Below are 16,403 nucleotides of genomic sequence, written 5' to 3' on the forward strand. Positions count from 1 at the left end.
TAGGGGGCGATATTGCACACAAATGCGCATTCAACACACGCTCCAATTATCTGTACACGTTTAATGTGCATTAAAACAGTCTGATTTAAACCGATTAAGATTGAAAGTTTGTGTCTGATGGTTTTTAGAACGGTGCAGTCAAATGGGTGTTAGTCAAAGTGGCCCATCTCTCTAGCTTCAACCGATAGATGGATTTAATTAATATAAGCAATTTAAATTGCATTATACTATACATACGTTTCTAAATGCGTGCAATCCCTGGGATTGAACGCAGGTTTTTGTCATTGCTAGCAGCACCATGCTCCAACCACTGAGCTACAGGAAAGATTTCACTTTCATTTTCGAGAAAATGATGTAATATCATATACACAGTGTTACCTCAGCTCAGCTTCAAATGTCTGATCACAGGGAAACCAACCAGCATCACAGAGGAAAGTACCAAACAAGCAAACAGAATCTGAGATCCCATTGGTTGCTGCAATTATGAATAGGGAAATCCCATTCAATACCTGCATGGTTTGGGTGGGGCAATCTCACTATTTATAGTGGTGCAATTGTGGAGCAGTGACATTCTGTATATTCCACAAACATGGCATTTGGGAAAAGGCTCGGGTTAAGCAGGCACAGACTAAAAAAACTTTGCAGGGATAAAGATGGTCAGAAACCTCTGTTGAACAACATGATGGCACAGCACAGTGGGGCCACAGATGGTAAGATGCTTATTATTTTTCTGCAGTTTTAGAAAAGGTCGAAAATTTTCCTAAAGCTTTCTGAGGGATCTCCTTCGTGTAATATATATATATGTAAGGTAAAATTTTTTAGAAATTTTTGTGACGTCTACTGAGATTTGAAATCTAATGGAAAATGTAAAGTGTTAACAGAAACGGATTTCTAAGAATGTCAATGTCAATGTTAAAAAGTTTTCCCAGCCTCACTGTACAACAGGGGTCGGCAGCCTTTTTGAAGTGCTGTGCCATTTATTTTTTTCATGGCAACCACTGCGCCATTTTAACACCAACGTTTAGTATAACATGTTATTGTACCACAATATATATATTTTTAGATTGACACTGTTCGTATACTTATACTATATGGCTATAAAACACAAAACATAAAAAGAACATTTTTGAATAGACTATCATCTTTATTTTTCAATAAAACAAAATTGCACAGATTTCTTAAAAAAATGAAACTGTTTGTCCAAAACATTTTGCTCCTTTTTAAGTGTTAAGACAATGAATACCAACATGGCCCAGTGTAGGCTAATGCAAGATTAAACAGATTAACAGTTCTTATAAATACCAGTTAGTCCTGGTCCTGTTTTCCTCTGCTTAGCTCTGTTATCTTGGGAGTGTAGAGCGTCACCTTGGGTTTCCCGCATGCTTCGGAATGATCAACAGTCAAGCGATTGCAAGACGGAAATATGTATGAAAATATTTACTTGAAGAGGTATGTCTATCCGAAAACCGCCAGCAAAGCCAAAGCAACTATTTTGAGACAGCAAAATATTCCTGCCAATGATGCCCAGCATGTAAAAATGCAAAATCCCTGATTGTTCACTGCTGCATACTGCACAACCTTTTTGATAAACAAAACCAAATTCTTCTCTCCAAGAGGGCTGAAATGATCGAACGTCAGTGTTTGCCTTCTCTTACATAGTAGCCATTTGTTAACCTCCTCTGAAGTTCAGCACTACGGTGAGCGCAAACTACACAATCATCGATGACACGTGACCTCTAAAGCACACACAACTTTATCTAAAAGATGTTGAGTGCGATAACAGATTAAGGGGCAATTTCTCAGGGGAATACAACCAGACGTTCAATATCTTTTTAAACTTCACAAACACTAGTTTTGTATTAAATACACAATTATCTAAATGTGCTTGGCGTGCCATTGATTTTCCCTCGGCGTGCCAATAGTGGCAGCCGTGCCTTAGGTTGCCTACCCCTGCTGTACAGTATGTTATGAATCTGGATGTATAAAAGGACATTACATCATGGAATGATGTCACATCTGAGTTTTTTATTTATTTATGCACATATTCATTTATCTGCTTTCAGCAGGAGAACATTTATTTAACAGGGAAAGAACACATCGGTCTGGGGTGCATCCTGATCTAATCCCTACAGAGTCTGAAGTGAGAGTAGAAGTGCTCAGTCTTCTCAGAAAGACTTTGAGCACAAACTCAAATGCCCAGGACGTTGAAAAGGCAGCTGTGATGGTGAATAGATGGGGTCAAATAAATGGCGTTACCATTGACCAGGGCAGATATCCTCAAGACTGGCTGTGTGATTTCCTGCAGTTAATAGACGAGTCTGTAGAGAAACACTTTTCCATCCTTCCTGATGAAACACAAACGTCTGAATTTCTGAAGAGCATTGAGAATATGATGTTTAGTGAGGTGTGTCGATTAACACCAGTACTGCAAGATGCGGGACTGCTGGGCTATCTGATTCAAAGTTACATCGATCAGCTGTTTATTACGTTAAACCTGCTTTTAAACAGAAACCTTACAGTGAATGTGGTCTTCTGGCTTCTACACTGGGCAAAACGTGTTTTCTTCAGGTAGGTTGCTGATTATTGCTAACCACTCGAACCAAACATGAACCCAGTATGAACTGTTGAATGATTTGCTTATTTATTTTTCAGTCCACACTCACAAGATGTCTTCAGAGTACTTGACCCTCTTCTGTTCTCAGGATGGTTTGAGAGAGCAAAGAAAAAACTACTGACTGTAATGAAGGTACTAAAAGGATAGCTCCAAAAAGCTAGAAAACTGTTCTGGGGCACCAATGACTACCATTTAAATTGATTTTACTAGTCAATGATGTCCCAGAAATGTCAGTTGCTAACATTTTTATTTATTTGTGTTCAACAGAACAAATACATGAATACGGGATGGGGGGGGGCAACTTATGACAGAATTTAATTTGGTTGAACTATCCTAGTAGGTTTTTTTTCCTTTATGTCATAATATGTGGGATCCTTATATTGTTTCACCCATATGTATCATTTTGGAAAAGAAAATTCAAAAAGTGCAACACGTGTATGTCCCACAGAAAGAGATTGCTGGAGCTTTGCAAAACATTCTGTGCAATGAGGAGAAGCATGAAGATAATGAGTTGTCAATGGACGAAGAATGGTTCATCAGAGTGCACCTTGATGTCACTCAGGTAGTGCTTACACTAAGAAAACTGATAAGGTTGTAAAAACAGTTTTTACACTATTGTTTCTGTCTTAACAGTGTCTGCATGGTACTATTGAAAATGCCAAAACCTTTAGTTTGACTTTGATGCATAAGGTACAGATTCTCTGTCTTGAAGAGCTTCATAGGTTCGTCCAGAAGTAAGTTCCTATATATCCTTCCCTTTATTTCTCTCAAAACATGTTTAAAGTGACACTGAAAAGGAAAAATGTAATGAACTAATGTGTGTTTTATAGCTACGCACATGCAGAAAAAAGGCGTCTGGATGATCTGCCGCCCCTGAAGAAAAATTTAGTGTACCTGTGTCGGATAGTCAGTAACTGTGGAAAACTAAGGTATTTCTCATTCTTAAAAATGATTATCTTTTAAACGTTTGATTATACGTTAAAAGTAATGCATAATTCAAAAGCGTTGCTCTGCATAATTGAATAGCTTTCCCTTTAATTTATTGACTGTATTCCGCAGAAAACCTTATTTTAATTTACACTTATTTTTTTCTGTAGATGTTTGGCTGCCCAAATCCACAAACTGGAGGAAAACAAAAGTGAAAATGACTTAAACACCATCTGCCTGTTAAAGAAACTGGAAGATCTTGTCCTATCAATTGTGCAAAATATAATGAAACATAAAGCACAGGTATGTCAGTCTTTCATCGTCAGTTGTATTTATAATCTTGTGAACGAAAGGACAGTTGGGGTAATTCCCAAAATAGTCAAATACGCAGCGATCCCTGAGATTCCATATCTTTTGATCACTTATAATAAGAATCTATAATTACAGTCTCTCTGTAAATGTACACTTCCAGGTGAGTTTTAAAAGTTATTTCGAAAAAGGTGAAGAGTGTAATCTGATGGAGGAAATCCAAACACATTGTAAATCTATACCTCAGACTGAAGCAGCAGAGGAGATCAAAACAGTGAGTTCTACAATCTTAAATGCAACCACAAAGATGATAAAACAATGTATACAGCAAACTTCTCATTTCCGGCATCCTCTTCTTTACTGACAGATCATTGTGAATCTGACATACGACTGTGTTTCCCGTGTTTATTTGGATTGTCTGATGAAGAGCAAATCCAAAAAGCTGGAGAGGAGATGGGGAAATGTTGAAACAATAATAAATCAGGATGTTCTCTATTTCCACGACAAATTCACTCAACTGGTGAAAATATTTTTTATAATTTTCTTTGAAGAGGCTTTTATTGGTAAAATTTAATTTGAGACTGTTACACAATTGATAGCGAAAATCATTCCACAATCCAGCATGCAGTATTTATGGATGATGATGTATTCATCATTTATTGTCTGTTTCCTGCAGAATTGCAGCGTTGAACAGAACCAGCTCCTTCATAGAATGTGCGAAGTTTTGTTTTGCAGCGACAAGTCAGCAATGGAGCTTACATGTGCTACTTTGTTCAAAGACTTTCCAGAAGAGAGGTAAACTACCTATCTGTATACATAGCACACAACAAATTCAAATGTATTACAATACAATAAATACATGGTAGCAACTATACTTATATTTTGGTCTTTTGTGAGAGTATTCTGAAACATGTTTATAAGAATAAAACCCTTGTCAATGTTTTCTAGTCAGCATTATTTGCCCGGGCTGCTGCGCTGGAAGAGGACGTTATCAAAGCAACAAGTAAAGGAGATTTTGGATGTGGGTCAATGTCCGAATGCAGCTCATGCAAAGCGAAGTCATCCCCTGAAAAGCATTTGCTGTTGTCTTAGTGGTTAAAAAAAACACTATCAGGGAATTTTCAACAAATTTTGAAAAGAAATGTATAAAGAATTAACAAGAGTATTAAGAGTATTAACAAAACTTTTTACATGTTCAGTTTTGCTGATGTGTTTACATGTTGTGATCTGTAATACTTTATTCGGTAATAAATAATGTTGTATTCATTGCTATTATTACATCTGCAGCTTTTTAGTTTTTAGATGACACACTGTTTATAACTATTTTCATCTAAGCAAACTTGAGAGAGGATGTTACTTGTCCCATGGTATCCTCTGGTGATGTGCTAAAGCTCTGCAAAAGATTCTTAAACTCGCAAAGAGTCTTTCAAAGTCTTTCAGCAACTTATGAAAGGAGGTTAGTTTCCTGCTAAAACATCATATCCTGTTCACAGACCTCTTTCACAGACGTTTACATAATCCATTCAACATTTCGCACAGGAAAACGATTACCAAATATACAGTGAGATTTTATTACATTATTCACATTGTAAGGAAACACTGGAATGCAGCACGTTGTTTTTAAGATTAATCCATAATCATAATAATTAATATAATCTAAAGCAAGTTACAGGAATGCTTGCAATAGATATAAGTGCAGTAGCTCTATATCGAAACAACCTTTTTATATTTTTATACACATTTCTTTTTCCAACAATTAAATAAATCATGGCAATGGTTTCAAAGGAAAACATGTCAGTTAAAGACAGTCACAAGCTCATTTAGTGAATTGAAATACCTTAATTGTTCACCCACTGCAACACAGCAATGCAGTCCCCTTCACACAATGCATGCTTAGCAATTCCACTAAGCTCTGCAATGAAGCTCTTATGATAGGAGGACAAAAAACACATTATTTTTGTCTAAATAGCTGATGCTAAATTTATTAAAATAAAAAATGTGCATTTAGTCATTCTTTTACAGACATTCACTACTTACAGTCAACCTTTGTCTGCTTTGTTTGTCTTTGTCCTGCCTCAAAAACCTTTATTTTAATACAACAATATGAACTACTGTAAAATAAATGAACTCTAGTAATGATGAACTATGGTGAATTTTACATAATACAGTTTGTAATATGAAATGGCATCAAATGAACTACAACTCTTATCATACTTTTGTTACTGATAAACATGTTTTGCTTTCTATAAACCTGTATTGTCAAACTTGAGCAGTAGTTGCTTTTACTTTAGTCGGATGCATATTACTTTTAACCACAAGACCATCATATCCTGTATAGACAACGAAGAACATCACCTTCAACTTGCATCAACAAGCAGCATTCTTATTTTCAGATTCTAGTACTGAGTAGATCTTCATATATTAAACTCATTTTGTTAAACAAGGCCTTAAATAAAGAAGAACAAGAGGAAACAACAGGCTGAAGATAATTCTCAGGTAAACAGTATCACGCAGTGATCACAGATTGTAAGATATTATTTTTTAATTCTGAAGTAAAGCCATGCATTTTTAGCAGGTTCCAGTATTTCATCTTTTCAGCATCTTAGTAGTAGATTTTCCATATTTACGGTTATATGTTGTGATATTTAAAACATTTTCTTCGTTTAATTCTTTGTAATAACTACTGACAAATCTCAACCTTCTACATGTAATCTTAAACACAGTTGCAAATGTCAAATATAAAAGATGACCTACTTTGCATATGCATTTTCACTAATGTGGTCTTACATCTGCTCACTCTAAAAAAGGATTTGAAAAAACGGTTGTGTTATTTCTGGGACAAATCATTTTGTGTTACTTTTAACTCGTGCTGTTCCTTTGTTTTCATGCAAAATGACACACACTGCGTTAAATAATGTAACACAAGCAATGCTATGTTGAATAAAACCCTTAAAATCCTTATTGAGAATTGGTAATTTGGCAATTTTGCTTTTTTTATGTCCCTTGTTTGAGCAGCAATTTTTAATGATCCCAAATTATTGTATAGTGCAACTTTTTTCTTTGTTCTTGTCCAGGTTAAAAAATGGAAACGAAGAAGTTCACGTTTAAATTTTTTAAGAAAAAAAAAAAACAGGCCAAGGATAAAGCTTCTGATGAACCTCTGTTAAAGAAAATCACAGTATTAAAAACAACAGATGGTAAGACAATCTCTTGTTATAGGGTTTTTTATAGTTTTCGTAGTTTGGAGCTCAGTCCTTAACTGTGCTCACCTGTCTTGATTCTGCACAAAATAATCTTTTGCAGTTTTTCAGCAGGTTTGCCAGTAACTTACTGTAAATTTAGTTACTACTTAATACTATTTTCCTATTAGGAGTGTTTTCAATTCGAGTTAAAGCCACAATATGTAGATTTGTAACGCTAGATGGCGCCCTTTCAAAACAACAACAAAAAGCGAAGCTAAATTACGTTATGTAGGAGTTTATGTCGCTTTTAACATCCAGAGGCATATGGGGATCGCCCATCATGTTCATGGATGAGGTAAGCAAGAAATGTGGAATGTAATGCTACGTATGCTGCATACGGTGGTTATACAGATGCTGTATAACCACTTCCGCATTTGCGTGTTGCCGTAGATCTCTAACCGAGACTGGTATTGCGGAGCACCAGATATTATGTCACTGATATGAGACAAATACAAGGGATGGGCCATTTTGTTTTAAATAGGAATTTCTCTGGATTTGCACATTCTTGGAAACATTCGGGATATTGTAAGTACACAACTACATGAAATATATCACACTGTCCAAGTGATTTTTGGATATTTCATAACAAAATTCTTCCATATTGTGGCTTTACTATAATCAAAATAAAAAAACTTTGACTTTTGAGATTCAAAACGAGCAAGAAGAGACTGGTCTCATTACTGGCATTAGCACAACAATGCTAAATGGAGAACCCAAGTGCAGGACATGTGCAAAAACTCAAAACATCAATAACCAGAAACAAAGGACCCATGAAGGGGAAAACAGAACTGAACAATATTAATAAACAGAGACAAACGACTTTCCAAGAGGGGGTAAAAGCAAAGGAAACAACAGCAATGACACAACAAGCCATACATGAAACATTGATACGCCAGGCAAGGTTAACAAAAGGGTAGTTAATCCACAAGGTGTGGTAGCACACAAAGCACACAGGTCAAGGAAAACAAAGCAAAAAGCGAATTAACAAAGGACAGCAGACACAAGGGCATTATATATGGGAACTAACAAAGGGTAATTAACAAGTGGCAGGTTTGGGGAATCAAGCACTAATGTGTAGCTAACGAGGAAACAAGGGGGCGGGGTCAAGATGAGACAGGAGAGAGCGCAAGGCATGTCAAGACAAACAATGTCATGTCACTCTGGATGGCGGCTGGATGCTGGCTGGACTGGGCTGGATGCCGGTGGCTGGACCGGGCTGGACGCCGGCTGCTGGACCGGACTGGACTCCGTAGGCTGGACTTCCAGCTGGACCACAGCGGAAGAGTCCCTCCATCTCCTCTTCCTCCTCCTTCAGCCCACCGGACTTGTGGCATGTTGGAGGGAAACGGCGGGGAGTAAGGCTGATGTGGTGGTAAAGGTAGCAGATAGATCCAGTAGGAAGAGTACAGATGAGTTTGAAGCAGCTCTTGCCAGTCTCAATGACAGACAGCAGCGCAGTCTCATTGGAATGACGGCTCTCAAAACCTGACTGGTTGCTGTCCAGCAAGGAGTAGAGCTGGTTACATACAACACGCTCAAGAGTTTAGCAATGAAGGGTAGAAGCGATACCGGTCTGTAGTTATCTAATAGTGCAGGATTAAGAGTGGGTTTCTTCAGTAGTGGGGTGATACAGGCTTCTTTGAAGACTCCGGGAAATGTACCGAGTTGATATGAGACGAGTTGATAATGTGGGTCAGAGAGGGAACAAACGATGGAGAGATGGCCTGGAGGAGATGAGTGGGGAAGGGGATCTAGTGGGCAGATCATTGGGTAGTTCGAAGATATGACCTTGGAAACATCATCTTCAGGGAGGAGGAAGAAAGAGGGCAGCGAGCATGTGTCGGGGGTTCGGGAGTGATCAAGAGGCGGCGGCGCAGAGGACTGACTACTGATAGTGGTAGTTTTCTTTACAAAGAAAGATGCCAACTCATCAGCTTTTAAGTCCGATGCAATTGAGGGGGAAGGCGGGCAAAGAAGAGCAGAGAAGGTTTTAAAAAGAGTACGAGAGTTAGGCGAGTTGTTGATTTTAGCTTGGTTGTATTGAGACTTTGCAAAGGAGACATCAGCAGAGAAAGAAGAGAGGAGAGACTGATAGAAACTGAGGTAAGTGGATTCTTTAGATTTGCGCCACTTTCTCTCAGCAGACCTGAGCGTGGTGCAAAGCTCGCGGAGAACATCAGATAACCAGGGGGGCGAAGGGTATGCACGTGATGGCCTAGATGTAAGGGGGCATAAGCTGTCTATGCAGGAGGCAAGAGTAAGAGAGTGTCAGTGGCAGTGTGAGTGTCCAAGAGAGAGATAGCTGTTCAGAGGGAGGGAGCGAGGCGGAGACCACAGAGGATAAGTGGGAGGGAGAGAGCGTACGTAGGTTGCGTCGGAATGTGACCAGTGGGGAGGCATGTGTAGTGTCTGGGGGAGTTATGTTGAGATCAAGAGTGATTAGGAAATGATCCGACGTGTGCAGTGGGGTGACCTGTGAGAGATGAGTGGAGCAGTAGTGTGTGTAGATAAGATCTTGTTGATGGGCTGTGGGAGAAAGGGTAGTTTTTGGAGAGGACAGCCGGTGTGGCAGTGTCCTCTGGTTTGATCCAGGTTTCAGTAAGTGCTAAAAGAGAAAGACCAGAATGTTTAGCAATAGCTGTGATGAAATCTGCTTTTTTACAGCAGATTGGCAGTTCCATATACCAGTGGGAAATGTAATAGTGGTAGTTTTGAATGCTAAAAGAGTGTGCAGATTATTAGCATTAGCATAGCGTGGCCTTCTATGTGATCCCGGTGATTTAAAAGTTGTAGTGATAGTGGCGATTTGAAAACACAGTGAAAACGGGGAATAAGGAAAAACATGTCATGACTCTCAGTGGTTGAACCCAATTGCAAGGCAGAGACAGGCAGGACGAGATGTTAGGGGTTAACAGGGAATTTAGTTAACAAAAAACACTATAACAAGGCAAAACAAAACCCACAAGGGGGAAAACAGGACAGGAAAAATAATAAACTTTAACGACAAACACTGACTTACTAAACTATAAAACAAACACTTGGTACAAACACTAAACTAACACTTACTAGACAGGGAATCAGGGACCAGGAGCAAGGAACAAGGACTCAGCTACAGGCAGGATAAACTCAGACAGCACACAGGTACAGGTACAGGTACAGGTACAGGTACAGGTACAGGTACAGGTACAGGTACAGGTACAGGTACAGGTACAGGTACAGGTACAGGTACAGGTACAGGTACAGGTACAGGTACAGGTACAACTTACAATGAACACGCACAGGACAATGAACACGAGGACTCTTTATAGGGGAAACAGACAAAGGATCGTTAACAAGAAACAGGTGCTGGGGATTAGCACTGAGGAGAGGCTGACGAGGAACGTGATGTAGGGAACAATGACGAGACACGAGAAAGAACTATGTCTTTCCCACATAAAACCATAGGTTATGTCATGACTCCACTCAAATAACACGAATAAACATGACATGATAGTGGAATCATGACATAACAAGTGACAAGAAGAGAATAAATAGAAGTGGAAAAAAATTATATAAAAGTGCAATACTAAAGTGGCTTGACGGTGTCCTTGCTCGGTGGAGGTAGAGTTGATTGTCTTAACTCTCTTGAGTTTTGAGTCTTGAGTCGATGAGGGTGGCACTAGACTGCTGCACACGGTGGTTAAACGCACTTACATACCCATTTAATCACGCAATTGAATTCAACAGGACACGCCTTTACACTCTTCTTAAATTATTATATGTTTACAAAACAAGAAAAGTGACCAAAGATATTTGGCATTGTTTTATGAAAGAAAATATAAGAACTAGGTAAGTCTATGTTTAAAACAAAACTGTAAATTATACACTAAGTTAAAACTACAGCAAAACTGCTGCAAAACTACAGAAAAGTTTTACTGTGCACACCACATCCTCTCATCTGTTGATAAAGCACCTTTTGAGATTGTGAGGTGAGGGTTACTACACAGCTTTGGCTAGGTGGCCTGTTACACGCTGGGTATTTTTTCTCCTGTTTTGTGTTTTCCATGTGTGAATGATTAAATCCCTAACCACTGCACTTCTTTGCTCTAATTGTGACAAATGTATTTATCTACTAATAGTTATCTGCTCTTTAACAGAGAAACAGGTATTTAACAGTGAAACGCCCGGTCAGTCTGGTGAGAATTCTGATCAAGTCAACCAAGAGTTTCAAGTGAGTGGAGAAGAAGTGCTGAGTCTTCTCCAAAACAGTTTGAGTCCAACATCAAATCCCCAGGACCGTGAAAAGGCAGCTATAATGATAGAAAAATGGGGTCAACTGAATGGCGTTACAATAGACAAGAAAGAAGGCACCTACTCTCAAGACTGGCTGTGTCGGTTTAAGCAGTTAATAGATGAATCTGTAGAGAGACACTTTCCCATCCTGCCTGAAGATGAAAAACAGACATCTGAGCAGTTATTGGAATTTGAGAATATAATATGTAGTGAAGTGCGTCTATTAATACCAGTCTTGAAAGATGCTGGACTGCTGAGATACCTGACCGACAGTTACAGTCGTCAACTGTTTATCAAGCTAGACCTAATCGTAAACAGAGATCTTTCTGAGAATGATACCTTCTGCCTTTTGGATTGGGGAAAACGTGTTTTCTTCAGGTACTGGATGTAAATGATTATCAATCATGTCTCTGTAGACTTCATATTATAATCAACACACACAATATGAAGTGTTAACACACTTTATGTTTTAGTCCAGACTATAAGGATGCTTTCAGTGTGCATGACCCTCTGCTCTTCTCAGGATGGTTTGAGAGAGCAAAGCAGAAACTGCTGACTGTACTGAAGGTAAGATTTAAAGTAGGAACTTGTATGAACTTTTTCTGAATTCAAAAGATGCTGGCTGTTTAAATATGTCTGTGTGTGAAAAAAACACATTTAGGAAGGGTATAACTTTGTTCCTCTTAAACTTCCACAGGATGACATTTCTAAGTATTTAGAAAACATTCTGTGCAATGAGGAGAATCATGAAGAAAATGAGATGTCAATGAATGAAGAATGGTTCATCAGATTGCACCTTGATGTCACTCAGGTAGTGCTTACTTCTAATACTGATTGAAAATAGAGTTTTTTCATACATTTGTTTGGATTTTTGTCATGTTTATTATTTATTGGTTGGCTTTTTTCAAGACAGTAAAGGGGAAGGGGACAATTTTTAACATTATTTATTTTATCTATTATTATTTAGTATTATATTTACATATTTCTGCATTCTTACGTATTGTTTTAAATACAATATGTGTTTTGACATGTTTATAAACATGTCTGTAAATTGCACAAGAAGCAATGTTTGTGTGAACAAATCGTTCTGTAGTAATAATAAGAATATATATACCTAAAAAATGTACGTGGAATATTTGGCTTATGTAAGTGCTATACACATATTTTAATGACTTGATGAGATTCTGTATTTTTGCTTTATTTTGACTGTAGTTTTTCTTAAATGTTTACTTGTAAAAAGTATATGACCAAATTAAACGCTTTCCTGTAGCTCAGTGGTAAGAGCATTGCGTTAACAGCGCAAGGTTCCTAGGGGATTGCACATACCTTAGTATAAATGTAAAGGATAATGCAATGTAAGTTGCTCAAAACTTTAATATGCCCTCAGTGTTAGAGCAAATACACTTTCCTCACAGTCACAAAGCAATATATGCTGACTTTTGACAGATTTAGAAGAAATTGGCAGATATGAGAAAACATAACTTATTAAGGGATGTTCACTTTAGTCAAATATAAAATATTGTTTGCATATGTCTACTTTGATAAACTGCATGTGCGTTCACATGCCTCAGCTGCAGTGGCCTTATGTGACAGATATGGTGCACACTAATATTTATGTTTCTCTGTCATTACAGTGTCTGGGTGCTGCTATTAAAAAATCTGAAAGATATTGTCCGACTTTGAAGAATTCTGTTCAAATTCTGTGTCTTGAGGAGCTTCGTAGTTTTTCTCAGAAGTAAGTTTCTTAAATGCGCTATTGTACTATTTTATATAGAAACATGTTTGTTTCCGTATGCCATTTAAGAAACACATTAAACACATTAAACATAAGTATGAATATACTGTACAGTAAAAAAGTATGTGTTTCTCTAGGTATGCAGATGGAGAGAAACAACGCCTTAAGTCATTTGAGAAAAACTTTGTTTATCTGTGTAGGATAATCAGCACCTGTATGAAACTCAAGTGAGTTTTTTTTCTATAAATATTCTTCTTTGTAAATTAAATCAATATCATCAATTCAAGTGTTGCCCTGGAGGAATAATTTTCCCAAACACCAATTTATTGATTAAAACTGTAGACCTGTATATTAGACAACCATAACATTTGTCAAATTTTTACTGCTTGTTTTATCATGAAACCACTTATTTTAACTTGGCTGCAGTTGTTGTGCTGTCCAAATCTGTAATGTGGACAACAATGAAGCTCCTGCCGTCTTAAAGATGCTGGAAGATCAAGTTTTGTCTATTGTGCAAAAGATGATCTATGACTTAGCTCAGGTATGTCAGTTTTATTATCATATAAAGAGAAAGAAAGAAAGTTGGGGTGAATCCCAAACAGACAGAATTCTAATAGCGACTATACCAGCATATCAGGATCTTCAACAAAAAAACGCAATTTGATAAAGACCTAATGTATGTTACTGACAAATTGTTGTCATTGTTGTTGGCAAAGGATTTTGTATTAGCGATAATGTGGTTTTGTCATATATCTATACATCTTTACAACAGATTAAATATGAACAAAAACATTGCAATAATTACAGTTTCTCTAAATGAACATTCTCAGGTGAGTTTTAAAAGTTCTTTCAAAAATGGAAATGAGCAAATTTATAAACCGATGGAGGAAATCCAAAAACAATGTGCATCTCTTTCTCGGATTGCAGCAGCAGAAGAAATAAAAACAGTGGGTTCTGCATTCATAAATATTGTATAAAAACATATAAAAGCCTGGAAGAAAGATTGTAACCTCATTCTTTGCTTACTATCTGTTTATTTCTGACAGATCATTGTGAATTTGGCATATGACTCTGTTTCCCGTGTATATTTGGATTGTCTCATGAAGAGCAATTTTAAATGGCTGGAGAGGAGATGGGGAAAAGTGGAAGAAAAAATAAGACAGCACATTATACATTTTGAAGACAAGTTCGCTAAAATGGTGAAAATATTTAATGTTCATTAAAGTTTTTAAGTCTTTGTAAGAAATACGGATCAAATTCAACTGCATGCAATAATGAGTATGATGTTCAGAATGCAATATTTACATGGCAATATTCAGTGTTCATAATGATGGATTTCTCTTTTACTGTGTGTTCCCTGCAGAATTGCAGTGTTGAACAGAACCAGCTTCTTGGGAGAATGAGTGAAGTTTTGTTCTACAGTGATGTAGACACACTTAAGCTTACCTGTGCTTCTTTGTTTCAAGATTTTCCAGACGAGAGGTAAACCCAGCCTTAATCTTAGTCAGCACATGAATTTCAAACATATTGGAAATACATCTCAAAGATTCTGAACTGTGTTTATGAAAAATCTGAATGTTTCTTTTCTAGTGAGCACTATCTGCCCGGGCTGCTGCGCTGGAGGAGGACGTTATCAAGGTTTCAAGTGAGGGAGATTTTGGACGTGGCTCGGCTGGGATGTCAAAATCCTGACAACCATCCCCATTTCCAAATGTGTCTTTGTTGTCGCAGTTTAACGTCCTTCTTTGTTTGGTGAAAAAGGACCTGGTGTAATGTCCCCGTAATCATTGGTGTCTTTTACAGTTCTTCCAATAAATTTGTCTTTTGATTGCTATTGTGTAACAAGACTGCCTTTTTGTAGTGTATCCTACAGCAAAGTCAACTGTTATGTTTCTGCAATGTTTAAAAGTTGTGTGCTGGCTTTAAGAGGCCATCTGTCCTGGCTGTTTCCCCAGGTGTTTAGAATAAATGGATGGAACGGGTTTCACTTTCATTTTTGCTTAAATGATAATGTGATGCACATACTGTAACTCGAACTTAGTTTCTTAAATTTTGCTAAATTATTTATTAATAATAGTCATTAAGAGAACGTGGATTGATCTCACACTGTACATGTCACATAGGTTAGAGTCATTTAAATTCTGTTACGTGAAAACTGGTAACGATTTAAAAATGTTTTTAAAGGTGATAATGTACACATTAATATTTTACCGTATCTGCATACGATTTGGACCTGCTTTTAAATAAGTAAAAATCTTCATAGGTTTGTTCAGAAGTGAGTTTCTATAATGTGCTTTGAAGGAGATCATCTTCAAAATGGAAATTCTGTCATCATTTTCTCTCTCTCTTGTCATTTCATTTTTCTGCAGAACACAAAAGAATATATTTTGAAAAATTTTGTTAAGAGTCCCCCATTGACTCGATGGTTTTGTGTCCATACATTCGAAGTGAATGGAGGGCTGTGTGGTGTTTACAAAATATATTTTTTATGTTCTGCAGAAAAAAAATTAAGTCTGATCAGTTTTAAATGACAAGAGGGTAAATGATGACAGAATTTTCATTTTAAACTACACTGTAAAAAATGTACCTTAAATGTACAGTAAAGTACTGGAAGCAGTGGTTAGAGCCATTTACTGTAATTTTACAGGTTTGCAGCCGTTTTTCATTTAACCGTTGTGCTATAATTCCACAGTAAAGCAATGGGAGCGATGTACCGTTATTGTAAAGTTTAAGTACAGTTTTCTGTTTTATTGCTGTTCTGTAATTTCACAGTAATGGCTATGTTATTTTATATTTACTCTACTGCCCAGATAGCAAATAACTGGGCCATAATGCCCGACAAGTAGCTTAATTGATGCTGACAATAAACTCTATTCAAATGCAGCAAAATAAATACAATGTCAAAAGAGGAGCCTAAAACAATCACACTAACATTTAGACAACAGAAAAAAGCAACAAAGACAAAGTCACACAAAAAAACAGAAACATAAAAATACAATGAAAACTATGCAACAAATAATGTCAAACAATAAACTAAAAGCAACAAATACTGTAAATCACAATACAAAAAACACAGCAACAATAAACTAAGCACTAAATTCATATATTAAGGATTAAATTAAAACAATGTAAAAGATTTAGTGCATAAAACATATAATAACAGAAACCAATAAACAAACTGAATGAACAAAAAAGAGAAATTAAAGACAAAATGTATGTTTACAGATGTGCAAATATGTATTAAACAAATAAGTTACAAACAACCCTGTAAAAGATGAAAACAGTTAAATAGTTTTTTGACCTC

At 37.0% G+C, this 16,403-nt stretch overlaps 2 protein-coding genes across 4 annotated transcripts; both read left to right on the top strand.

Moving 5' to 3' along the window:
- Positions 1–570: 570 nt before the first annotated feature.
- LOC130431974 (uncharacterized) lies at positions 571–4,980 on the top strand. Of its 2 annotated transcripts, none has more exons than XM_056761189.1 (11): positions 571–808; positions 2,064–2,568; positions 2,653–2,746; positions 3,063–3,176; positions 3,248–3,348; positions 3,445–3,543; positions 3,712–3,844; positions 4,014–4,124; positions 4,218–4,370; positions 4,527–4,645; positions 4,799–4,980. In XM_056761189.1, the coding sequence occupies exons 2-11, from the start codon at positions 2,222–2,224 to the stop codon at positions 4,947–4,949; spliced, it is 1,422 nt and encodes a 473-aa protein (XP_056617167.1). In that variant the 5' UTR covers positions 571–808; positions 2,064–2,221; the 3' UTR covers positions 4,950–4,980. The 2 variants fall into 2 exon arrangements, with proteins under 2 accessions (XP_056617167.1, XP_056617166.1); XM_056761188.1 differs by having other exon boundaries at positions 571–710.
- Positions 4,981–6,218: 1,238 nt separating this feature from the next.
- LOC130432040 (uncharacterized) lies at positions 6,219–16,313 on the top strand. Of its 2 annotated transcripts, none has more exons than XM_056761266.1 (12): positions 6,219–6,346; positions 6,925–7,047; positions 11,211–11,742; positions 11,838–11,931; positions 12,062–12,175; positions 12,999–13,099; positions 13,237–13,326; positions 13,526–13,640; positions 13,930–14,046; positions 14,146–14,298; positions 14,463–14,581; positions 14,690–16,313. In XM_056761266.1, exons 2-12 carry the CDS (start codon positions 6,933–6,935, stop codon positions 14,853–14,855), a joined length of 1,716 nt encoding a protein of 571 aa, XP_056617244.1. In that variant the 5' UTR covers positions 6,219–6,346; positions 6,925–6,932; the 3' UTR covers positions 14,856–16,313. The 2 variants fall into 2 exon arrangements, with proteins under 2 accessions (XP_056617244.1, XP_056617245.1); XM_056761267.1 differs by having other exon boundaries at positions 11,229–11,742.
- Positions 16,314–16,403: the final 90 nt, after the last annotated feature.

This window comes from Triplophysa dalaica, chromosome 11 (assembly GCF_015846415.1).
Source record: "Triplophysa dalaica isolate WHDGS20190420 chromosome 11, ASM1584641v1, whole genome shotgun sequence".
NCBI classification, from domain to species: domain Eukaryota; kingdom Metazoa; phylum Chordata; class Actinopteri; order Cypriniformes; family Nemacheilidae; genus Triplophysa; species Triplophysa dalaica.

Bases quoted from the DNA above. Each gene is read 5' to 3' on its own strand.
- LOC130431974 (XM_056761188.1), top strand. From the start codon at position 590: ATGGCATTTGGGAAAAGGCTCGGGTTAAGCAGGCACAGACTAAAAAAA. The intron at 2,569-2,652 runs GTAGGTTGCTGA...TTTATTTTTCAG, and splicing joins GCAAAACGTGTTTTCTTCAG to TCCACACTCACAAGATGTCT. The intron at 3,177-3,247 runs GTAGTGCTTACA...CTGTCTTAACAG, and splicing joins TGCACCTTGATGTCACTCAG to TGTCTGCATGGTACTATTGA.
- LOC130432040 (XM_056761266.1), top strand. From the start codon at position 6,933: ATGGAAACGAAGAAGTTCACGTTTAAATTTTTTAAGAAAAAAAAAAAA. The intron at 11,743-11,837 runs GTACTGGATGTA...TTTATGTTTTAG, and splicing joins GGAAAACGTGTTTTCTTCAG to TCCAGACTATAAGGATGCTT. The intron at 12,176-12,998 runs GTAGTGCTTACT...CTGTCATTACAG, and splicing joins TGCACCTTGATGTCACTCAG to TGTCTGGGTGCTGCTATTAA.